Source organism: Canis lupus, chromosome 20 (assembly GCF_011100685.1).
Source record: "Canis lupus familiaris isolate Mischka breed German Shepherd chromosome 20, alternate assembly UU_Cfam_GSD_1.0, whole genome shotgun sequence".
Classification (NCBI taxonomy): Eukaryota; Metazoa; Chordata; class Mammalia; order Carnivora; family Canidae; genus Canis; species Canis lupus.
The window spans coordinates 13161621-13184691 of NC_049241.1; the positions used below are offsets into that span (position 1 = coordinate 13161621).

The window sequence follows — 23071 nt, forward strand, 5'->3', positions numbered from 1 at the left end:
GCACCCCTCTCTTGCATTTCTACTGAAATACTGGCACCTATTTTTGAGAGGAATCATCTGACAGGTGATAAGATGGGTTTTGGGATGGGGTCACCCACTGCCTGGGTGGCAGTGAGGACTCTCATCTTGAATGGTGGGTGGGATATGTCCCTGGCACAGGGTGGCAGCCCAACTGCTAAAAATTTTACTGATTGTGACCTGGGAAAATGTCCATGTGGAAAGAAATGTCTATGCTATTGTGCTGAGTCAGGAATTTGAAAGGTCAACAGGTACAATATATCCAAGGATAACGGGGTTGTCTGGTTATTACCAAGTTGCATTCACCCCCACCCCCTACAAAGGACGATGAAAAACCAAGGGCAGTTGACAAACAGTTAAAAAAAAAAACAAAAACCTAAGCATGAGGAAAACAACAGCAACAAAAAACGAAAACCTGAGTGTGAGAGCCAGAGAGCCTCCTTGGCAGCTATTTGAAGAGGTCCTTATCCTTTATTGTGCAAGACCAGACCCAGCTGAATGGCAGGTTGGTGGTTTAATTGTTAGAACCCAGGGGTCCAGAGATGTTTGGACACTCACCTAAGGCAGGTCTCCTATGCTAAAGTCAGGGATCAAGTTGGAAAAGCCTTGGACCTGAAACATGGGGCAGGTACATGCCCTTGGGAATGTGGTTCTGTAGACTTCCCTGAATGTCCAGAGCTTGTGGAGGTGGCCTCTCCCAACTAGCAGTTCTCCCCTGTGGGAAGATACTACAAAGCCTCCTTCCTTACAAGGTAACAGGTCCACCTGGCACCAGGAGCTGCCCTACCTCCTATGTGGCTACCAGGCTATAAACAGGATTAAATCCCAGTACAGCCAAACTGAAGAAATTTTGGGCCTGATAATGGAGAAAAAAGATTTTATGTTCGAAGAGATGCTAGGATTAACTATCACGGTGGAGACATCGGAACACCTTATGCATTGTTGACAGCAATGTAAAATGGTACATTCACTTTGATTTTAGCCATTCTGACTGGTCTGAGGTGATATCTCATAGTGGTTTTGATTTGTATTTCCCTGATGATGAGTCATGTTAAGCATCTTTTCATGTGTCTCTTGGCCATCTGGATGTCTTCTTTGGAGAAATGTCTATTCATGTCTTTTTTCCCATTTAAATCAGATTGTTATTTGGGTGTTGAATTGTGTAAGTTCTTTGTATATTTTGGAGACTGACCCTTTATCAGGTATGCTATTTGCTAATATCTTCTTCCATTTAGTAGGTTGTCTTTTAATTTTGTTTATGGTTTCCTTCACTGTGAAGAAGCTCCATTTTGATGTAGTCTCAACAGTTTATTTCTGCTTTTGTTTCCTTTGCCTCAGGAGACATATCTAGAAAAACACTGCCACGGCTGATATAGAAAAATTACTGCCTACATGCTCTTCTAGGATTTTTTATGGTTTCAGGTTTCACATTTAGGCCCTTAATCCATTTGGAGCTTACTTTTGTGTATGGTGGTCCATTTGCATTTTTTTGCATGTAGGTACAGCCACTTTGGAAAACAGTTTGGCAGTTCCCTTGAAAGGTTAAAACGGAATTGAAATATGACCAAACAGTCCCATTCCTAGTTTATCCCCAAGAGAAATGAAAGCATATGTCCACATGAAACCTGTACATGAATGTTCATCTGCTCTTTGTAGCAACGTTATTCATAATAGCCAAATTTGACAGTTTGGCGAAGTAGCGGAGGGGCAGCCAAGAAGACTTGCCCTGCGGGCCTGTGTGTGGATGGCAAAATAGGTGAGTAACCAATAAACGTGCTGATAAACATCTACAGTTCGAAGGAGGCCAAGGGTGTTCAGCCCACTGAAAGGAGTGAAGACATCAGCAAGCTCACCCAATCCTAGCTTCACTCTCAGCTGCTATGCTTGACATGGCATTGTCGCCTGGGCACATCAATAAGGCTTCAGGTATATAATGTGCTGCTGTGGACTTGGCAAATATATGGGGGTTTTTTTGGTTTGTTTTTTTTGTTTTCCTATCCCAATCAGGAAGAAGGATTGGAAAGTGTTCACATTAAAGTGGAATGGGGAAAATATTTCTTCAGAGCAAGAACCAAATTCCACCCATAGCTGCCGATAGCTTCTTTTCCTTGAATTATAAATGGTTCTTACATTTTTTAAAGTCTGTAAAATAATAACAACAATGAAATCAAAGAAGAATATGCAGCAGAAATCATATGTAGCCCACAAAACTTAAATATTTGTCATCTGGCCCTTTACAGAAAAAATTTGCCAGGCCCTGCTTGACAGTTTTACTCATGGCCTATGTTAATGTTCTTGCACTGTGTAGTAATATAGTTTGAAGGGAGCTGGACTAAAGTATCTGGACATCCTACAGAATATTATAATGCTGTATTACACCAATGATATTATGTTAATCAGACAAGATGAGCAAGAGGGGGCTAGCACACTGGAGACCTTCATAAGAAACACACACTCCAGAGAAGGGTGATAAGTCCATGAAAATTCAGGAACTTTTCATTTTAGTAAAGGCGGGTTTTCTGGTCAGACCTGTGCCAGGACCTTTACTTCTTCTCCAAAGTAAAAGACAAATTGCTACATTATGCATCCCCTACTATGAAGAAGGAAGCACAAGGGCTGATCTGGTTCTGGAGACAACATATTCCCCAACTAGGACTATTGATGCAGCCCACACACCAAAGGACATGGAAGGCCAGGTGTAAATGGGGCTGGTAGAAAGAGCTCAGCAGCAGGGAAGAAGCAGAATGAAGAGGATGACAAGCCCAAGTGATAGAATCACAGCATGAGACCTCTGGGATTCTGAAGCAAAGTCGGGCCATCCACAACAGAGAATAACAGTTAATTTTCTGTCACCTTGACTGGACCATGAAGTTCCTAGATATTCGGTCAAACATTATTCCAGGTGTTTCTGTGAGGGTGTTTTTTGATAAGATTAACATTTAAGTTGGTAGATTGACTAAAGCAAATTGTTCTCCCTAGTGTTAGTGTGCCCTATCTAATCAGTTGATGGCCTGATTAGCATGGAAAGCTGATCCTCCCCTGATTAAGAGAGAGTTCTTCCTACCTGACTGCCTTTCAATTGGGACATAAGCTTTTGTCCTGCCTTCAGGCGTAAACTGAAACATTGGTTCTTACTGGATCTCAAGCCTCCCAGGCTTTGAACTGAAACTACACCATTGTCTCTCCTATCTCTCAGGCCTTTGGACTTGGATGTGACATCAGTTCTCTTGGATCTCCAGCTTTCCCACTCACCCTGCAGATCTTGGGACTTGCCTGCTTCCATAGTCATGTGAGTCAATTCCTCATAATAAATCTCCTTCTGTGTATAAATATATATACATCCTGTTGGTTCTGCTTTTCTGGAGAACCCTGACTCACACAATCATGAATGCTTTAAAAAGCAGCTCTTGACATGCTCCTAAGCTCTGATAGAGATGAAATTATTGGCTACCAAGTAATCATGGTCCTGGAACTGCATTATTAACTGGTTTTACCAGAACTACCAAGTCCTAAGATCAGGCAAGCTCAGCAGAAATCCATTATAAGATGGTACATCAAGATCAAGTCCAAGCAAGACCTGATGACATCAGTAAGCTGCACATTACCACCATTGCACCAGTGACCCTCCCTCCACTCACATCTAGGGTCACTTAGGGGTCCCTTATGACCTACAGAAGTAGGAGGAAAAAAGCCCAATGTGGGTTTTTGGATGAGCAGGCTCACGATAAGGATGCAACCTAAAAATGGAAGGTAACTACATCATAGCTATGCTCAGGAGTGGCCTTGAAAGATGGTGACGATGGAAAATCTTTGCAATAAACACAGTTTAAACTCTGCCTTTCCTGCTCCAAGAGCCTCTGCCAGCACCACTGCCTGGGAGCTTGTAGAATGACTTATCCACAGGTATGCATTCCCACCAACATAGCACTTCAGCAGGGGACCCATTTCATAAGGAAGGAGATGCAGGGTAACCCCTGATTATGGGATCAATTGGTATTATATCATACCACATCAACCAGAAACAAGCTGTCCTCATGGAGAGTGGGAATGAGTTTCTGAAGGCACAACTGAAACCAGCTTGGAGGCCATCCTTTGCAGGATGGGATCACCTATAAGGACACCTATAAGGACACAGAGATGTCTATATGGCACTGTGTCCCCAAGTAGTAGGAATACAGAGTTTTAGGAATCAAGGGATTGTAGTAGAAGCTGTCCCACTTATTATCACTCCTAATGACTCACTAGGGATTTTGTTCCTCCCATCCTTATAACTCTGGGCTCTGCAGAGTTGGAGGTCTTTGTCCTCAAGCAAGTGAATTTTTTTCTTTAGACACAGGAAGGGTCCCATTGAACTAAAAGTCATGGCTGCCATCAGGGCACTTTGGATTTCTTGTGTTCAGAGACCAGCGGGGGATACAAGCAATCTCTAACTTGGCAGAGAAATTGACTCTGATTATCAAGAAAAGTGTGAAGTGTCTTCTCAAAACTGTTCAAGGGCACCACCTTTGACTGATGGTAAAAGTTTATCACAGTTGACATCATCTGGCCCTCTGCTACCTTTCTGATATCCTTCCCTTTTTATCTTCCCTGTGCTCTATTGAAGCCACAGTAATCTCCTTGCTGCTTAGTAAATACACACACTTTCAGGACTTGGATCCTTTCATTCAGCTTTGTTAGGTAGAAGGGGCAAGAAGACCTGCCAAAGGACTTCAAAAGGGTGTTGGAGGGTTGGAGAGATTCTAAATAAAATGCCCTTATTTGTACAGAGTTGACATGTAAATTGTAGGTTTACTTCTAATTTCTATCATAAGTATCCTCACCTAGGGATTTCTCATCAATGTTTTCCACTTACTCCTTGATTGGTGACCTGTGAGAAATTATTCAAGGGCTTGAGAGAAAAGATTGATACTTCCTGGAGTACATACAAAGCTTCCATCTTGGATGATGACTGCTAATAATAGCAAAGTTTTGGGGGGAGGTATTAGGAAATTCCAAGTACTGAGCTAAGTCTTTTACATGCTTTAACTCATTTAACCTTTATAAAATTTCTAAAAAGGGGATATTGTTATTCCTATTTCACATAGAAAGAGAGGCTCAGAAAGGTGATTTGCCTCTGTCAGACCTCTTGCAAGTGGACAGCTTTAAACATAGCTCTTTTTAAGCCTAAATCTATATTATTTTCTCAATAATTTGCTTCCCTTTAAGAGAAAGAGGTCATGATTACTGCCATTCATTCATTTGTCCATTAATTCAATAAATGTTTACTGGGTGTTTATTATGTGCTAGGCTTTGGCCTAATTTTGCTGATTCAGTGGTGAAAATTGGCAGGATCCTTGCCTTCATGGAGGTCATACCCTAATGGTTTAGCAGGATCATGAATCTAAGGTGTTCAGTTCTCAGAAGGGCAGCTGACACAGCATGTGCTGAGACTGAACTTTTGCAAAGAGATTGACAGTAATTATCTTTGACCTGGAATCTAGATTGTCCATAGTAAATATATATAGCCTTAGTTAAAACAGTGACCTTTTAGCTTCACCAACTGTGAAATGGGCATAATAATTGTAGGTTGTTTGCCAAGTGGTTGCGATCTAAAATAAGAAGTGTGTAGAAGCTCTTAGAAAACTGTGAAATAGTCAACAAGGAGGAAAGGACTTTATTCTTTATTTAAAAAATCCAAACATAAAGTAGAGAAATATAACAGATACCCAGACACTCATAAACAAGTTTCAACAATTGTCACCTCAAGACCAATCCTATTTCATCTCTAGCCATCTCCTTGCCCCCATCATCCATTTTTTTTGGAAGTAAATCCTTGACAGCGTATCTTTTTATCCATATGTATATATCCCAACACATATATTTCAAAGAAGGGATTCTTTTAAGAAGCATAGCCAAAAATACTATTATCAATTCTATAAACCTAAAAACAAAATTGATATTAATTGCTTAATTTTATCAAGTATCACAATTCGATTCAGTGGTCATATTTCCCTGATTTTCTAAAAAATGTGGAGATCAGTAGGTCTGAATCAATATTTAAATCAGGTGCACATATTACAGTTGACTGAGATGACATTTTATTTATTTATTTAATAATTTAAAAAAGATTTTATTTATTTGACAGAGAGCACAAGCAGATGGAGCAGCAGGCAGAGGGAGAGGAAGAAGCAGACTCCTTGCTGAGCAAGGAGCCATGTGTGGCTCAATCCCAGGATCCTGGAAGCCAAAGATAGATGCTTAACCAACTGAACCACCCAGGTGCCCCTGAAATGTCATTTTAAAACTTTGAGTTCCCCCTTCTATCCTCTTTTATTTCTGATTTTTTTTTCTGCCTGTGTCTCTGCCTCTCTCTCACTGTGTGCCTATCATAAAAAAAAAAAAAAAAAAAAAAAGAAAAAACAAAAGAAACATGGTCCTATAGAACGGTGGTTCTCAAACTTTAGCGTGTATTAGTGTGCATCAGTATGCATTGGAGTCATCTGGAAAACTTGTTGAAAACATAGATTGCTGTATCCTGTCCTCACAGATTCTGATTGAGTACTGCATTTCTTTCTCTCTTTCTTTTCTTTCTTTCTTTTCTTTTCTTTCTTTCTTTTCTTTCTTTTTCTTTCTTTCTTTCTTTCTTTCTTTCTTTCTTTCTTTCTTTCTTTCTTTCTTTCTTTCTTTCTTCTTCCTTCCTTCCTTCCTTCCTCTCTCTTCCTTTCTCTCTCTCTTCCTTTCTCTTTCTTTCTTTCTTTCTTTCTTTCTTTCTTTCTTTCTTTCTTTCTTTCTTTCTTTCTTTCTTTCTTTCTTTCTTTCTTTCTTTCTTTCGATTATTTATTTATTTATCTGAGAGAGAGAGAGAGAGAAAGCACACACAAGCAGAGGGAGGGGCAGAAGGAGAGGGAGAAGCAGACTCCCAGCTGAGCAGGGAGCCCAACAAAAGCTCCATCCCAGGACCCCAAGATTTTGACCTGAGCTGAAGGCAGATGCTTAACCTACTTAACCGCCCAGGTGACCAGAGTACTGCGGTTCTCTCATGTTCCCAGGTGATGCTCATGCTGGCTGGTCTGGGACTCTTTGAGAGCTACTGTTGTCCCTCTCCCAGCTGTGCCTAGGATTTCTCTAATTGCACCTGTTGGCGAACTCTTTCAACACGTTCATCTTCCCCTTATGTCTTGTTAAGCTTATTTACTTGCCTACAGTACAGCATAATGGCCAAACTCAAGGTCTAAGTTAGATTCCCTTGGGTTCAAATTTCGTTTTTGACACTTATTTACTGTGTGACCTTGGGCGGGTCATTTTAATTGCTTGGTGGACTCAATATTACAGGGGTCCGTGAAGATCAATGAGATTTCAAAAAGTTTGCTTACTTAGCATGCTGCCTAGCATTTAGCAAATGCTCAACACATTTGATGATCGTTTTTCAACCAAGAAATAATAATGGGGCTCACAGTTGGCTAGAAGTCCTTGAGCTTTGTAGGGTTTTGTGTTTTAAAGTCGGCGGAGCCAAGGAGGGGTGCTCCAAAGGAGAAATACCTAGAAAAATTGGAGAGAGAGAGCGCAACTCCAAGGCTACCTCCCAAATCAACTCAGGGTTGTCTCCTTTAAGGAGGGCGGGGCCACGTGACCCGGCGGGTCACATGGCTCGCGGGAAAACATGGCTGCGCCCTCAGTAGGGCCGGCTGGTGGGAACTGCGCCCGGCTGGGTCTCGTCTTCCTGCTGCCGCTGCTCTTGCTGCCTGGCGAGGCGGCTGGGGGCGAAGAGGCCAGTACGGGCGCGGGCGCGGCTTCCCTCGCGGGCTCCTGTGGCTGTGGCACTCCCCAGCGGCGCGGGGACCATGGCAGCTCGGCGGCCGCGCACCGATACTCGCGGGAAGCGAACGCCCCCGGCCAGGTCCCGGGAGAGCGGCCGCTCGCGCCCACCAAGGTGCTCTCTTCATTCCCCGAAAGCGGGTGGGGTCCGCGGGGTTCTTGGACAGGGTCGGGATGGGCAAGGCAGGGTTTTTTTTTTTTTTTTTTTTTTTTTCAGGAAGGCAAGTGGAGATTCTAACCACACCCCAAATCGCGCACGTGCCGATCCTATTTGACGAAGAGTTCCTCTCTCCTGTTTGCCCCCGAGACGGCGGGATCTTCGAGCTCACCCTGATCCTGCGCATCAGGGAGCTTGGTTTGAGGACACTTGGGCCTCCTTTTCTTACCTCTTACTCCTTTCCTTCTCACTCCACCCTGTCTTCCTCATTAGGTTCTCGGGCTTTGCACTTTAGGGCCAACAGACTTCGTCAGTCTGGGCTTCTCAACTGTGAAGGGATCAGGACAGTGGTCTCTGTCTATGTCTTTATTTTATCGATAGATTCTTCCAGTAGACTCTGCGTCTTGAGGGCAAGGGCTTGTCCCAGTTGTCTTGTTATCCTTAGTCCTTTAGCACCTGGGAATGACCAAGTCAACTGCAGTTGCTTTATTCGTGCTATTTACCTGCGCCTCTCATGGTGCCTGGATGTGTTAAGTGGTAGTTTACATGTTAGCTACGGGTTTGACTCCTAAACCAGTGCTCCTTCTTGTATACCCAGGACATTCTTTCCTTATTATTTATTTTTTAAATCCCACTTTTCTTTCTTGTGGTTTAATTCTGAGCAATATTGAGGACTTGGGTGAGGGGTAATGTCCTCCAGCAGGCCTTACCTGACTTCTTACTTTTTCTTCCCTTCAAGTATTTTCATATATTGCCACCATGGTAGCTCTTTACTCTGACATTACAGTTATCAGAGATACTGGTCTCAGATGTCTTTCCCTAACTAGGGAGTGAGGGCGGTAGGGGTCACGACTATAACTTTGTGTCTCTGATGCAGAGTGTTAGGAGGCTGGTAGCTAGGCTTCTCGTTGTTTCTCCATTTTGTGTAATTTTTGGCCTTTAACATTTTCCTATTCCACAGAGGATGTGCTGCATTATTAGTGTTTATCTTTTTGTGTGGTGGGAGCCCTAGTTATTGTTGTACCATGTATTGGCCAAATATTTTCATTCTTTTCTACCGTTCATGGTATTTGATAATCAGTTCCTCCTTTCAAAGCCCCGTGTCTTTTTTTATCTGCTTTGTAACTAACAGGGTAGCTGTCTTACTGCATTTACGCATTGATCTGTATCAAATTTTTCCCTAGAACCTTCTGGGCAGTACAGAACATTACTCATTTTAAATGGTCTAACTTCCTTTTGATTTCAGAATGAGATGTGGGTGCCAGTATCTTTTTAATTACGTTTATAAGATAAACATTTTTCATTTCTTCAGAGTGGTTTTGTGTCTGGACTAGGTATTCTATGGGTCATTTTTGGCCAATTCTTGCATTTTCTTCCATCCTTCCTCCCATACATGTTTTTATTTTATGCTCATTGTCACTTGAATCCACTTTCTATAATGTTTGGAGGCACCTCATACTATTAGTAAACTAGCAGTTGCTGAAAACATCGCTTACAAGTCTTCAAGGACTCAATTTAATGATCAAACCTGAAGTAGCCTTGTTGTCAAAAGACTTCATAGGAGGCCGTTCTCTATTTCTCTGATTTCCTTGATTTCAAATATCTTGATTCATGTGTAGATGACTTTGTTCTAACCTGACACTTAACGATTTATTCTGAATTCAAGAAATTCAATATGGGAGAGGTGCATGGTTGTAGTGATAGCCCTTTTTTCCCCCTTAATCTTTTAAAAAGCGTTTTTTTTTAAGACTTACTTTTTTTTAGAGTATTTTTAGGTTCACAACAAAATTGAGAGGAAGATACAGTGATTTCCCATAATACCCCCTGCTCCTACAGAATGCACAGCCTCCACCATTATCAACAGCCTCCATCAGAGTGGTGCATTTGTTACAACTGATGAGTCTACATTGATGCATCATAATTACCAGAGTCTGTAATTTTCCATGGGGTTCACTCTTGGTGTTTTACATTCTGTGAGTTTGGACAAATGTATAATGACATATATCCATCGTTATCATATAGCATAGTATTTTCATCCTAAAAATCCTTTGTGTCCCTCTATTCATTCCTCTCCCTCCACTCCCCTGGCAATGTCAGATTTTTAAAAGGTATTTTTTTATTTGTCTTGGAGAGAGAGCGAGAGAGCGAGCGAGTGAGCGAGCGAGCGCACAGGCGTGCACATATACAAAAGAGCTGGAGGAGGGGTAGACTCCCTGCAAAGCCTGAAGATCATGACCTGAGCTGAAATCAAGAGTTAGGTGCTTAACCTATTGAGCCACCCAGGTGCCCCTGTCTGATCTTTTTATTGTGTCCATAGTTTTGCCTTTCCTGGAATGTCAGAGTTGGACTCATATACTATGTAGCCTTTTCAGATTGGCTTCTTTCCTTGGAAATGTGCATTTAAGCTTCTTTCAGGTCTTTTCATAGCTTGGTAGCTAATTTCTTTTTATCTCGGAATAATATCCATTGTCTGGATGTATCACAGTTTATTTATCTATTCATCTACCGAAAGGCATCTTACTTGCTTCTAAGTTTTGGCAATTAGGAGTAAAGCTGCTGTAAGCACCTGTGTGCAGGTTTTTGTATGGATGTTTGGATAAATACCAAATATTTTCATAAGCACCAGGGAGCATAATTGCTGTAACATATGGCAAAAGTATGCATAGTTTTTTAAGAAACTGCAAAACTATCTTCCAAAGTAGTTGTACCATTTTACATCCCACCAGCAATGTATGAGAGTTCCTGTTGCTTCACACCCTCATCAGCATTTGGTGTTGTCATTGTTCCAGATTTTGGCCACTCTAAGGTGTGTAGTGTCTCTCTGTTTTTTAATTTTTTTAATTTTAATTTTAATTTTTTTCTCACTGTTGTTTTAATTTGCATTTTTTGCTTGGCATGATGAGCATCTTTGCCATCTGTATATCTTCTTCAATGAAGTATCTGTTAAGGCCTTTGGCCCATTTTATAATCATATTGTTTTGTTTTCTTACTGTTGAGTTTTAAGAGTTCTTGGTTTTGGATAACAGTCCTTTTTCAGATGTGTCATCTGCAGATTTCTCTCAGTCTGTGACTTGTTTCCTCATTCTCTTGACATTATCTTTTGAAGAGCAGAAAATTTTAATTTTAACGAAGCCTCGCTTAGCAATTTCTTTTGTGGATGGTGCCTTTGATGTTGTACGTAAAAAGTCATCACCGTTCCCATTGTCATCTAGGTCTTCTATGTCATCTCAGAATTTCAGTTTTACATTTTACTTTTAGGTCTGTGATCCATGTTGAGTTCATTTTTGTGAAGCTTGGAAGGTCTGTATCTATTATTATTAATTTGTATGTGGATATCCAGTTGTTTCAGCACCATTTGTTGAAGAGACTGTCTTGCTCCACTGTATTGCCTTAGCTCCTTTGTCAAAGATCAGTTGATTATATTTATGGAGGTCTTTTTCTGGGCTCTGTGTGCTGTTTGATTGATCTCTCTGTTCTTTCACCAGTACACACTGCCTTGATTACTCTTAAGTTTATAATAACTCTTCAAGTTAGGTAGCATCGATTCTCTAACTTTGTTTTTCCCCTTGAGTATTGTTTTGGTCATTTTGGGTCTTTTGCCTGTTCATATATACTTAGAAACAGTTTGTTTATATCCATAAAATAACTTTCTGAGATTTAGATTGGGGTTGTAATATCTCTGCTTTTTTTGTTTTCAGTTTATTTAGTTTAGCTCAACGGATGTTTATTTGGTACACATATTTTATAACATTGTCCTGTATCTTGGGCATAAGGAAAAGAAAAAGACCTCTGCCCTACCCTCAAGACATTTACTATTTACCCACTGGTAAATGTATGCTCTCTCTCATGGCATGTGTCCCTCCCTACCTTTCTCTCTCTCACTCTCTCTCTTTCTCTCTCTCTCTCTTTCTCTCTCTCCCTCTCCCTTCTCCTGCCTTTCTCTCTCTTTCTGTTTCTCTTTCCTCCTGTCTCCCTTCCCCCTCCACGTACAATCATCTGTAAGCATCATTTTTACATAGTGACAATTCTATAGGAGGAGTATGTACAAAGCACTTGGAGAGGAAGAAATGATTCATTCTTCCTGGACAAATCAGGACGTGCCTCAAAGAGAAGGTCACATTAGAGCTAGAGCTTAAAGGAGACATTTTCAGAAGCTAGGGATTGAAGGACAGATTGAAGGACATTCTGAGAAGGAGAATTGCATGGGTACAAAGCATTGTGCAAGTGCATGATGTGTTCTGGGAAGTGTTAGTAATTTAAGATTTCTGGGGGTGACATTTTTCACACCTTTTAATGTAACACTTTTCAACTGTGAGTGGTTTTTTTTTTTTTGTATTTTATTTAATTCATTTAATGAACACTTGTCAAGATGAGGAACACAAAAAAGTAAATAGCACTGGGCTTTACCCTCAAGGAATTCACAGTTTCACTGGAAAGTTATAGCAGTAAAAATTGTATGGGCAATAATTTAGATATTTAAAAATTTTATTCAAGTTCCTTCTGGTTAAAAATATAATTCTCAATGAGAAAATTATGCTGACAATTTCTGCACAGGTTATTTTGTACAAGGTAGCAAAATGTTTTAATTTCCCTGTGTCTTTGAAAACAGTTGCTTGACAGACATTTAGAATCACGGAGTGATTAAATTGTGTGCAGTGTATCTATGTATGGGTAATTTTAGTCCTGATTTCCTATATGAGAATGTTTCTGATAAGGTAATGCTTACTCAAGTGTCAAGGCAGGATTGAATACCGTTCCTTCCTGAAACCTTTCCTTCAAGAAGTGGTTTTTCTTTCCTTTAAATTCCCACAACATTGCGTTGTTACCTTATGGCAACTTGTATATTTTCTCTGGTGTTTTATGTGTAGTTGTCTGGTACTCTACATGGGAAGCATTTTTAGACCTTTTTTTAAATCTGTGTATCCGCCCTGCCCCCCCCCCCCCACCCCAGTGCCTTACACATTTTTGACATTCTGTTACAATTTCTTGAATGGTCTGTTAGCTTTTTTTGGTGCATACACTATGGAGAAACTGCTGTGGGAATAGTCCCACCCTTTCTAAAGTAACCTTTGTAAAATATTCTTTTGCTGTATCTCATCCTCCTAAGAATCCAGTAAGAGATATTCGTCACTTTACAGATGAGGTAGCCGAGGCTTCATAGAATCATAAATCCCAGGACTTGAAGGAACTTTAATGCTATCCCATCTACAGTTAGTGTCTGTGGCACTAGAATAAAACAATGGTATAGATAGATTAGCCTTGTACAGACAGCTAAGGCAGCAGCTTGTGGACAGATCCAGAGATCATACTTCTCTTGTTTACCCCACTTTCTTCCAAGCCTTTAACGTATTATCTTAGATTTGAGGAGAGAAAAGAAGGAAAAGGGAGAACTACACACAAGTATTCATATATGCTTATTTCATTTTTGTATTTAAGACAAAAATATCACAGTAGCAAGTAAAAGAAAGCACAGAACTGCCTTAAGCAGAAAAAAAGCAAGAAAGGGGACGTTTATGGGCTCTCATTGTGGCAAAGTTCAAGAGTAGATATGACGACAGACACAACTGGTTTCAGGGCCTCAGGCAGGTGATGATGATCTTCTTCTTCTTCTTCTTCTTTCTTTTTTAAGATTTTATTTATTTGACAGAGCACAAGCAGGGGGAGCAGCAGAGAGAGCGGGAGAAGCAGACTCTGCTGAACAGGGAACTTGATGTGGAGCTCTATCCCAGGATCCTGGGATCATGACCTGAGCTGAAGTCAGACACTTAACCAACTGAGCCACCCAGGCGCCCCAAGATCTTCCTTTTTAACCATCTCCTGGCTCTTCTTTTTTCTGTGTTTCTGCCATTTTTTTAGGCAGTGTCTCTGTGTTTACTGAGAAAGTAGCTGAAAGAGAGAGTGCATCCCTTTTCTCATAGTCCAGCCAAAGTTTTAAGATTAACTTTGAGTGACTCATGGGCCTATCACTAATAACATCTCTTTGGTCAAAAGAATGCCGTGGTTGGCTACACCTGAGTCACAGTAGGTGGAGTAGAGTCAACCGGCTCTACCTGAGCCATGTAGAGTTGAACAAATGGTTTTCAAAGGGATGTCAGTTCCACTGACAAGAATAGGAAGGAATGAGGGTTGGGTGGTTACGAATAATAGATGCCCACTGCAGCTGCCAAGCCCAAATGTGTGTGTGTTTTTAAAAGATTTATTTATTTATTTGAGACAGAGAGAGGAAACACGCTGTGTAGGGGAGGAGCAAAGAGAGAGAGAGAGAAACTCAAGCCGACTCCCCACTGACCCTTGACTCATAAGATCATGTCCTGAGTCGAAATCACAAGTTGGACTCTTAACTGACTGAGCTTCTGAGGAACCCCCCAAATATGATTCTAATGGCAATAGAGTCACTTTGACTTATGTGTTTTTTTACTTGAATGGCAACGGCACAAACTGGTGTAGCAAAGGAGGTTTTAACTTACTTTCAAGGAGGAATGGATTGTTGGAATCTGGAACGTCAATGGAGACTTGATTCAAATGCTTCTTTTCATTTGGTTTAGGGTCCTATAGGGTGAAACACCTGATGCTTTGGATTTCAGTAGAACTACATTTTACATTTGTAGGACAGAAAACTTCATTCCACTTGTGTAAATTGGAAATTATGATCCACTCAGCAATGCAGGCTATTTTTATCTGTAGCCTCCAGAATGGAAACTTGGCTTATTCAGTGCTGGCTAATCTTTGATGGGTAATGAAAGAAGAAGAAGAAAAAAAACTAGGCCGGGATTCCACAGTAGAAGTTGTGATTGTATTAGCATTGTTGGTACTCACGTTGAGGGAGAAGAGGATGAAAAAATGAGGTGATTGTAAAACTTCACTGGGTACAATGGCACAGCTTCTTGTGTGTCTTCTCTTTGCGCTAAGAGCTGAACACCTGTTCTCAGAGTAGGACCTACTTGTCTGCTGCTGGAAAGCTTTATTTTTTTCTTTAAGTCCTTCATGAAACCTCGTATCTGATCATTTTAAAACTACACTTGGAGCTTTTGTCTGAAGTCTTCTGTGTTTCTACTTCTCTGCAGAGCTGCTTGAAATCCTGACTTCTAAGGACTGAGGAACCTTGTGTCTCAGAATTTGAAGGCTAACGAGAATAATGTGTGAACCTCGTTTGGTTCTTGCGCAGAGTCTTTTAAAAAGGTTTCACTACAATGCAAACATGGTATCCATGTCTGGGACTGTGTTAGAAAAAGAATTTTTACAATTACAAACAATTCAGGTGGCATATTCTGCATCATACTCATGATCTCATTCAGTCAATAGAGTTTGTGGTTTTATTTTTATTTTATTTTATTTATTTTTAGGATATAGAAATGAAAACTTTCTGATTCCCAAAGAGCCTAGGATCTGGGGAAGGTGAAAACCCATCATTAAAATATGTGTGTCACTTGTTAGGATAGATGGAGATATTTATTAGAGGAATCCAAATGAGGGGTGTATGACCCAGCCGAGGAGGGAAATGCAGGCAGTAAAGACCTGAAGGAAGTGGTCTTGAATATTGACTGTTTACAGATACAGTGTAGGTGGAATCCATAGTGAGGGAAATGGGGAGAGATTAGGCTTTGATGTTTAGATAATTTTATTTTACCCTGAAAGGTGATGAGGATACCTAAGGAGTTTAAGTAGGAAAGTGGTATGATCAGATTGATGCTTTATTTTATTGTTTATTTTTTGAACAGATTGTATATTTACATGGTTTAGGAAAAAAATATAGAATGGTGTATAGTGAAAAATTTCATACTTAACTGATAACCTTCCTCTCAGACAACCACTGCATGAGTTCCTTGTATCTCTTCCCAGAGCTATGTTCTACAAATATAAGAAAATACAAAAATATGTGAATCTGTATTCTTCCCCGACTTCCTTTTCACATAAATACTTACTATGGTACACCCTGCTTTTTTACTTTAGCTCTTTGTCTTGGCAAGATCTTTCCATATTAATTTATTAAAAGTGTCTTTTTTTTCTTGTTTTCATCCTTTTTCCTTGCTTGTGGCTGCTTAATTTTATTTTTTCCCCCCTAATTCACCTAAAAATATGTGGGTTCCCCTGCCTTTTAAAACATTCTCTGAGGAGCCCCTGGGTGGCTCAGTTTGTCAAGCCTCTAAAAGTCAATCTAACTTTTGATTTTGGCTCAAATCACGATCTCAGGGTTGTGAGATCGAGCCCTGCTTCAGGCTCTGTGTTGAGCGTGGAGCCTGCTTAAGATTCTCTCTGTCCCTCCCTCTACCCTTCCCCACTCACGAGCTCTCTCTAAACAAACAGACATCTGAGCTTCGTCACTCTTTCAAATTAGCAGGTCATTTCTCCTATTTCACCACCTACTTTCACTTCCCCCTGCTTCCTCCAACTCTGCCGTTTGGGTTCTGTCTCAGAAATCTATTTTCACAAATCACAAGTGACCTACTTTAGTTTTATAATCTCTTACTGATTAACATGTGACTGACAGGGAAGAAGATTTAGCATAATATTGGGATATATTTTTAAAATTTAGATAAATCCAGACATGAATTGGTTATATTGTAAAGCAGAGATTTTCCAGTCACTGGTGTTTCTGGTAATGTACACAGGCTCCCTTCCCTACTTTTTTTTTTTTTTTTAATTTTTTTTATTTATTTATGATAGTCACAGAGAGAGAGAGAGAGAGAGAGGGGCAGAGACACAGGCAGAGGGAGAAGCAGGCTCCATGCACCGAGAGCCCGATGTGGGATTCGATCCCGGGTCTCCAGGATCGCGCCCTGGGCCAAAGGCAGGCGCTAACCCGCTGCGCCACCCAGGGATCCCTCCCTTCCCTACTTTATCTGCTTTTGATGAGAGTTCTCTCCCTACTGTGCATTCTGGATGCTGTGTCAAATGAACTGTACTGAAGGCAGCTACCATGAATTCCTTCTTGCTAACTCAAGCATATTATGACTTATTGGAAAGATCTTGAGGGCTTATGGAATTCTGGGAATCCTGATAACCGTTGGTAACCACAGTGATTGGGAATTATGACAGACAGCATTGGTCTTAGTAAGAATAGTCTCATCAGACCCTGCCTTGTAGTAATACCTTTCTTTTAGTTTTAGTAACACTATTTGAAGATACAGGGTTTTGCCAGATATGGAGATAGCACACAGCCTAACCCCTTTCCCAGTTTTATTTTTATTTTTTGTTTTGTTTGTTTTCATCATCTTGGGATTATTCTTGGGAACTGGTTCTTTATTTTGAAAGCTGGTGAATAAGGGAAAAGATCAAGAATTTATTTTGGCTTTCCCATAAATATACCACTGAGTAGCTAAGTAATTGAGTAGGGGAAGTTTTTCTTTATAGAAACATTTCCGCAATAAATTAAGAAGGTCGGATATAATTGGAATATCATAATTTTGCAACCCTGGAGGAATTGAACCTCAATGGCTGCTAATAACATGAAAGAGAGTAACGCATACACTCTGTGCTTCTTGATGAGGAAGACACCACCACCTACAGAGGAGTCTTACTCTCCCCAGATCAAATGTCGATCTGGTAAAACCTCCAGATTCAGCTGTCAATTTTCAGGAGGTACAGAGGACAGGGAGTAGTGATAAATTACATTATAAGGTTGCAGTCAACAAAAATCTTGACTTTGGGAATCTCTCTTGGTCAAATGGCCCAGTTTCTTCAACAAATAAATTGTAAGGGGGAAAAAAGAGGTAAAGGGGGAACCTATAGATTGAGATTCCTAAAAGCCATATATTGTAAAAAAATTAAAAAAAAATTATAATGTTTAGAGATGCATAGTTAAATAATTAAACTGCAAATTAGGTAACAATGCATATAAAAGTCAAGATAGTGCAGTATGGTGACCATAGTTAATGATACTATGTTATGCATTTGGAATTTGCTAAGAGAAATCTTAAAAGTTCTTATCACAAGAAAAATAGTTTAACTGCGGTAGTGGATGTTGATTTGTGATCATTTCATAATACATACAAATATTGAATCATCATGTTATACCTGAAACTAACTTAATGTCATATATCAATTATATCTTAAAAATAAGTTAAAAGTCAGGACTGTTGTTTCTCTGGCGAGGGGGAGGATTTGTGTTCAAGATGGGCATAGGAAGGGCTTCTAAAGTGATTGGCAAGGTACTTTTATGGAGGGTGGGTTGTAAGGATGTTTACCTTACAATTTATTAAGCAATATATTTAATGATTTCTAAAATATTTATTACAACTAAAAAAAGATTTTAGGTTTTAGATGATGTGGTAAAGGTATTTCCATTCTCCTCCTAAAACAACAATAACAGAAATTGCTATATGCCCTGTATTTTCCAAGCAGTAATCTATGAGGTGCACTAAAAACATCACTAGAATAAATTTGAAATATTGTACTGGTTCAATATTCTTTTTACAGAATTTCTTTTTATTAAAAATTTTTTTCTTTGCATTGAGGTACAATTAACTACTATGTTTTCTTTAATCTACCCCTCTCCCCAACTCCTGCCTGTGGAAACCACCAAATCTGGTCTTTGTATCTATGAGCTTGGTTTTTCTTTTGTTTACATTCCACATTGAAGAGAAATCGTATGTTGTTTATCTTTCTCTGACTTATTTTACTTAGCATAATGCCCTCAAGTTCCATCCATGTTGCAAATGGCAAGATTTCATTCCTTTTTATGACTGAATTATATTTCTATATACATATAGAAAAACATACATTTATATATACACACATATACATACCACAGTTTTTCTTTTTTTAAAGATTTATTTATTTGAGAGAGAGAGCACATGTGTGACAGGAAGAGATCTGGAGGGAGGGGAGGGAGAAGCAGACTCCTCACTGTGCAGGGAGCCAGAAGTGGGGCTTGACCCCAGGACCCTGAGATCATGACTTGAGCAGAAGGCAGATGCTTAGCTGACTGAGCCACCCAGGTGCCTTCATACCACAATTTCTTTATCCATTCATCCATTCATGGGCACTTAGACTGTTTCCATATCTTGGCTGTTTTAAATAGTGCTACATTGAACATTGAGGTGCATACATCTTTTTAAATTAATGTTTTAGTTATCTTTGGATAAGTACCCAGAAGTGAAATTGCTGAATTATGTGGTAGTTCTTTAAATAATACTAACTTTTTTAAAAAAAATTTTATTTACTTATGATAGTCACACAGAGAGAGAGAGAGAGGCAGAGATGGCAGAGGGAGAAGCAGGCTCCACGCACCGGGAGCCCGATGTGGGATTCGATCCCGGGTCTCCAGGATCGCGCCCTGGGCCAAAGGCAGGCGCCAAACCGCTGCGCCACCCAGGGATCCCAATAATACTAACTTTTTGAGGAGCCTCCATACTCCTTTCCATTGTGGTTGCGCCAATTTACATTCTCCCCAACAGCGCACATTGGTTTCTTATAACCACATTCTTGCCAACACTTTAATTTCTTGTCTTACTGATATTAGCCGTTGTAACAGTTGTGAAGCATACTGATAATAGCCATTCTAATAGGTGTGAGATGCTATCTCATTGGGGTTTTGATTTGCATTTCCATGATAATAATGATGATGTGCATCTTTTCATATACTTTTTGACCATCTGTATGTTTTCTTTGGAAAATGTGTATTTAGATCTTCTGCCCATTTATTAATCATATATATATATATAGTTGTATGAGTTTTTTATATATTGTGAATATTAACTCCTTGTCAGATAAATGATTTGCAAAAAATTTCTATCATTCATTAGGTTGCCTTTTATTTTGTTGATATTTTCCTTTGCTATACAGAAGCTTTTTAGTTCGGTGTAGCCTTACTTGTTCATTTTTGCTATTGTTGCTTATACTTTTATGTCAGATTCAATAAATCATCACCAACACCTGTGCCAAGGAGCTTACTGCCTATGGAATTTTATGGTTTCAGGTCTTATGTTCAAGTCTCTAATCAATTTGGAGTTAATTTTTGTGTATGGTGTAAGATAGTGGTCTAGTTTCATTCTTTTGATTGTGGCTATCCAGTTTTCCATACTGTTTATTGAAGAGACTGTTCTCTCCATTTAATATTCTTGGCCTTTTTGTTGTAAACTTATCGACCATGTATGCGTGGGTTTATTTCTGGGCTCTCTATTCTGTTTCATTGTTTTTATGCCTATACCGTATGGTTTTAATTACTGTAGCTTTGTAATATTGCTTCAAGTCAGGGAGCATAATGCCTTGCAGGCTTGTGGTTCTTTCTCAAGATCGCTTTGTCTATTCAGAGTCTTTTGTGGTTCCATACAAATTTTAGGATTGTTTCTTCTATTTCTGTGAAAATTGCCATTGGAATTTTCATAGGAATTACATTGAATCATGAGAATGCTTTAAAAATATTAATTCTTCCAATCCATGAGCATGAAATATCTTTCCAGTGATTTGTGTTATCTTCAATTTCCTTCTGTAATGTGTTATTTTAAGTATACAGGTCTTTCACCCCTTTGGTTAAATTTATTCCTAGATATCTTATTATTTTTTGATGCAATTATAAGTGAGATTATTTTAATTTGTCTTTCTGATGGTTATTAATCTATAGAAATATAACAGGTTTTATTTTGTTTTTGTATTGATTTTGTATCCTGCAACATTGCTGGAATTTTTTTATTAGCTTAGGAGTTTTTTGGTGGAATCTTTGGGGTTTTCTGTATATAATGTTATCTGCACATGGTGACATTTTTACTTCTTCCTTTCCAATTTAGATGTCTTTCTTTTTTAAATCTAATTACTCTGGCTAGAATGTCCAATATTAAATTGAGTAAAAGTGGTAAGAGTGGGAATCCTTGTCTTGTTCCAGATCTTAAAGGAAAAGCTTTTAGCTTTTTACTGCTGAGTATGTTAGCTGTAGACTTGTCATATATGGCCTTTATTAAGTTGAGGTTTGTCTTGTCTATACCTACTTTTTTGAGAGTTTTTATCATAAAAGGGTGTTGAATTTTGTCAAGTGCTTTTTTGCATTTATAGAGGTGATCATATGATTTTTAGCATACATTTTATTAGTGTGGTATATGACATTAACTGATTTGCAGATATTGAACCAATCTTTCATTCCAGGAATAAGTCCCACTTGATTGGGGCATCTGGGTGTCTCAGTGGTTGAGTGTCTGTCTGCCATTGGCTCAGGTCTTGATTCTGGGGTCCTGGGATCGAGTCCTACATCGGGCTCCCCACAGGGGACCTCCTTCTTCCCCTGCCTGTCTCTGCTTCTCTCTCTCTGTGTTGCTCATGAATAAATAAAATTTAAAAAAATACCACTTGATCATGGTATATAATCCTTTAATATATTGTTGAATTCAGTTTGCTAATGTTTTGTTGAGGATGTTTACATCTATATTCATCAGAGATATTGGCCTGTAATTTCTTATTCTTGCAGAATCCTGTCTGGTTTTGGTGTTAGGATAATGCTGGCTTTATGAAATGAGTTTGGAAGCCATCCTTCCTCTTCAGTTTTTTGGCAGTGTTTGAGAAGAACTGGTTATAATTCTTTGAGTGTTTGGTAGAATTCACTAGTGAAGCTGTCTGGTTCTGGCCTTTTGTTTTTTGGGAAGTTTTTGATTATTGATTCAATTTCCTTAGTAAAAATCAATCTGTTCAGATTTTTTACTTATTCATGATTCAGTCTGGTAGGTTGTGTGTTAGAAATTTTTTCCATTTCTTGTAGGTTGTCCAATTTTTTTGGCATATAATTATTTACTATATGATCTTCACTATATAATCGTTTGTGCTTCTTTGGCATCACTTCTAATATCTCCTCTTCCATTTCTGATTTTATTTATGTGAGTACTCTTTTTTTCTTGATAAGTCTAGCTAAAGATTATCTTTTTAAAGAACCAGTTTCTTAAGGTAGGCATTTATTGCTCTGTACTTGTCTTAGAATTTCTTTTGCTGCATCACATAAATTTTGGTATATTTCCATTTTTATTTGTCTCCTGATTTTTTTTTATGTATCTTTTGATTTCTTCTTTGACCCCTTGATTGTTCAGTAGCACATTGTTTAATTTTCACATATCTGTGAATTTTCTAGTTTTCTTTAGGGAATTGATTTCTAGTTTCATATCATTGTGGTTGGAAAAGATGCTTGATGTAATTTCATTTCTCTTAAATACATTAAGATTTGTTTTGTGGCCTAACATGTGATGTATCCCGGTGAGTGTTACCTGTGCACTTGAGAAGAATGAGTTTCTTTTGTTTTTAAATGGGATGTTCTGTATATGTCTGTTAAGTTCATCTGGTCTAATACATTGTTTAAAGTTGCTATTTCCTTACTGATTTTCTGTCTGGGAGATCTGCCGTTGTATTGGATGTAAGACGGTATGAAGTCCCCAATTATTATTGTATTGCTATCTGTTTCTCCCTTCAGGTCGGTTAATATTTGGTTTATTTATTTAAGTGCTCCTATGTTGACTGCTTAAATTTTTACAAATGTTATATCCTCTTGTTGGATTGGCCCCTTTATCATTATGTTGTACTTCTTGTGTTTTATTGTAGTCTCTGTTTTAAAGTTGAGTTTGTCTGATATAAGTATAGCTACTCCAGCTTCCTGTTGGTTTCCATATTCATGGAGTATCTTTTTCCTTCCCTTCACTTTCAGTCTCTGTGTGTCCTTAAATCTAAAGTGAGTGTCTTCTGGACTGCATAAAGATGGATCTTGTTTTTTAATTTATTTAGCCATGCTGTGTCTTTTGACTGGAGAACTTAGTCCATTTACATTTAAAATAATTATTGATAGATATGTACTTACTGTCATTTTGTTAATTGTTTTCTGACTTTTTTGGTTATTCTTCTGCTCCTCTTCTGTTCTCTTGCTCTCCTTTGTGGTTTGATGGCTTTCTTTAGTGGTATACTTATATTCCTTTCCCTTTATCTTTTGTATATTTACTAAGGTTTTCCCCTTTGTGATTACCATAAGGTTTATATATAACAACTTATACCTGTAATATAAGATATAAGTTTTAAGTAGATAACTCAAGTTTGATTGCATTTTAAAGTTTAACATTTTTACTCCCTACTGCCATGTATTATGTTTTTGATATCTCTTTTTTTATATCTTTTCATCTTGCTTATCTCTTAGCTAATTAT

General features: G+C 38.9%; 1 protein-coding gene across 1 annotated transcript in view; it reads left to right on the forward strand.

The window, feature by feature from the left end:
- Positions 1-7628: 7628 nt before the first annotated feature.
- SUMF1 (sulfatase modifying factor 1) overlaps positions 7629-23071 on the forward strand; it is a 90828-nt gene continuing 75385 nt past the window's right edge. Inside the window, exon 1 of the mRNA XM_038565800.1 lies at positions 7629-7927. Coding sequence (XP_038421728.1) covers positions 7658-7927 — 270 coding nt within the window. The 5' untranslated portion in view covers positions 7629-7657. The remainder of the gene's footprint in view (positions 7928-23071) is intronic.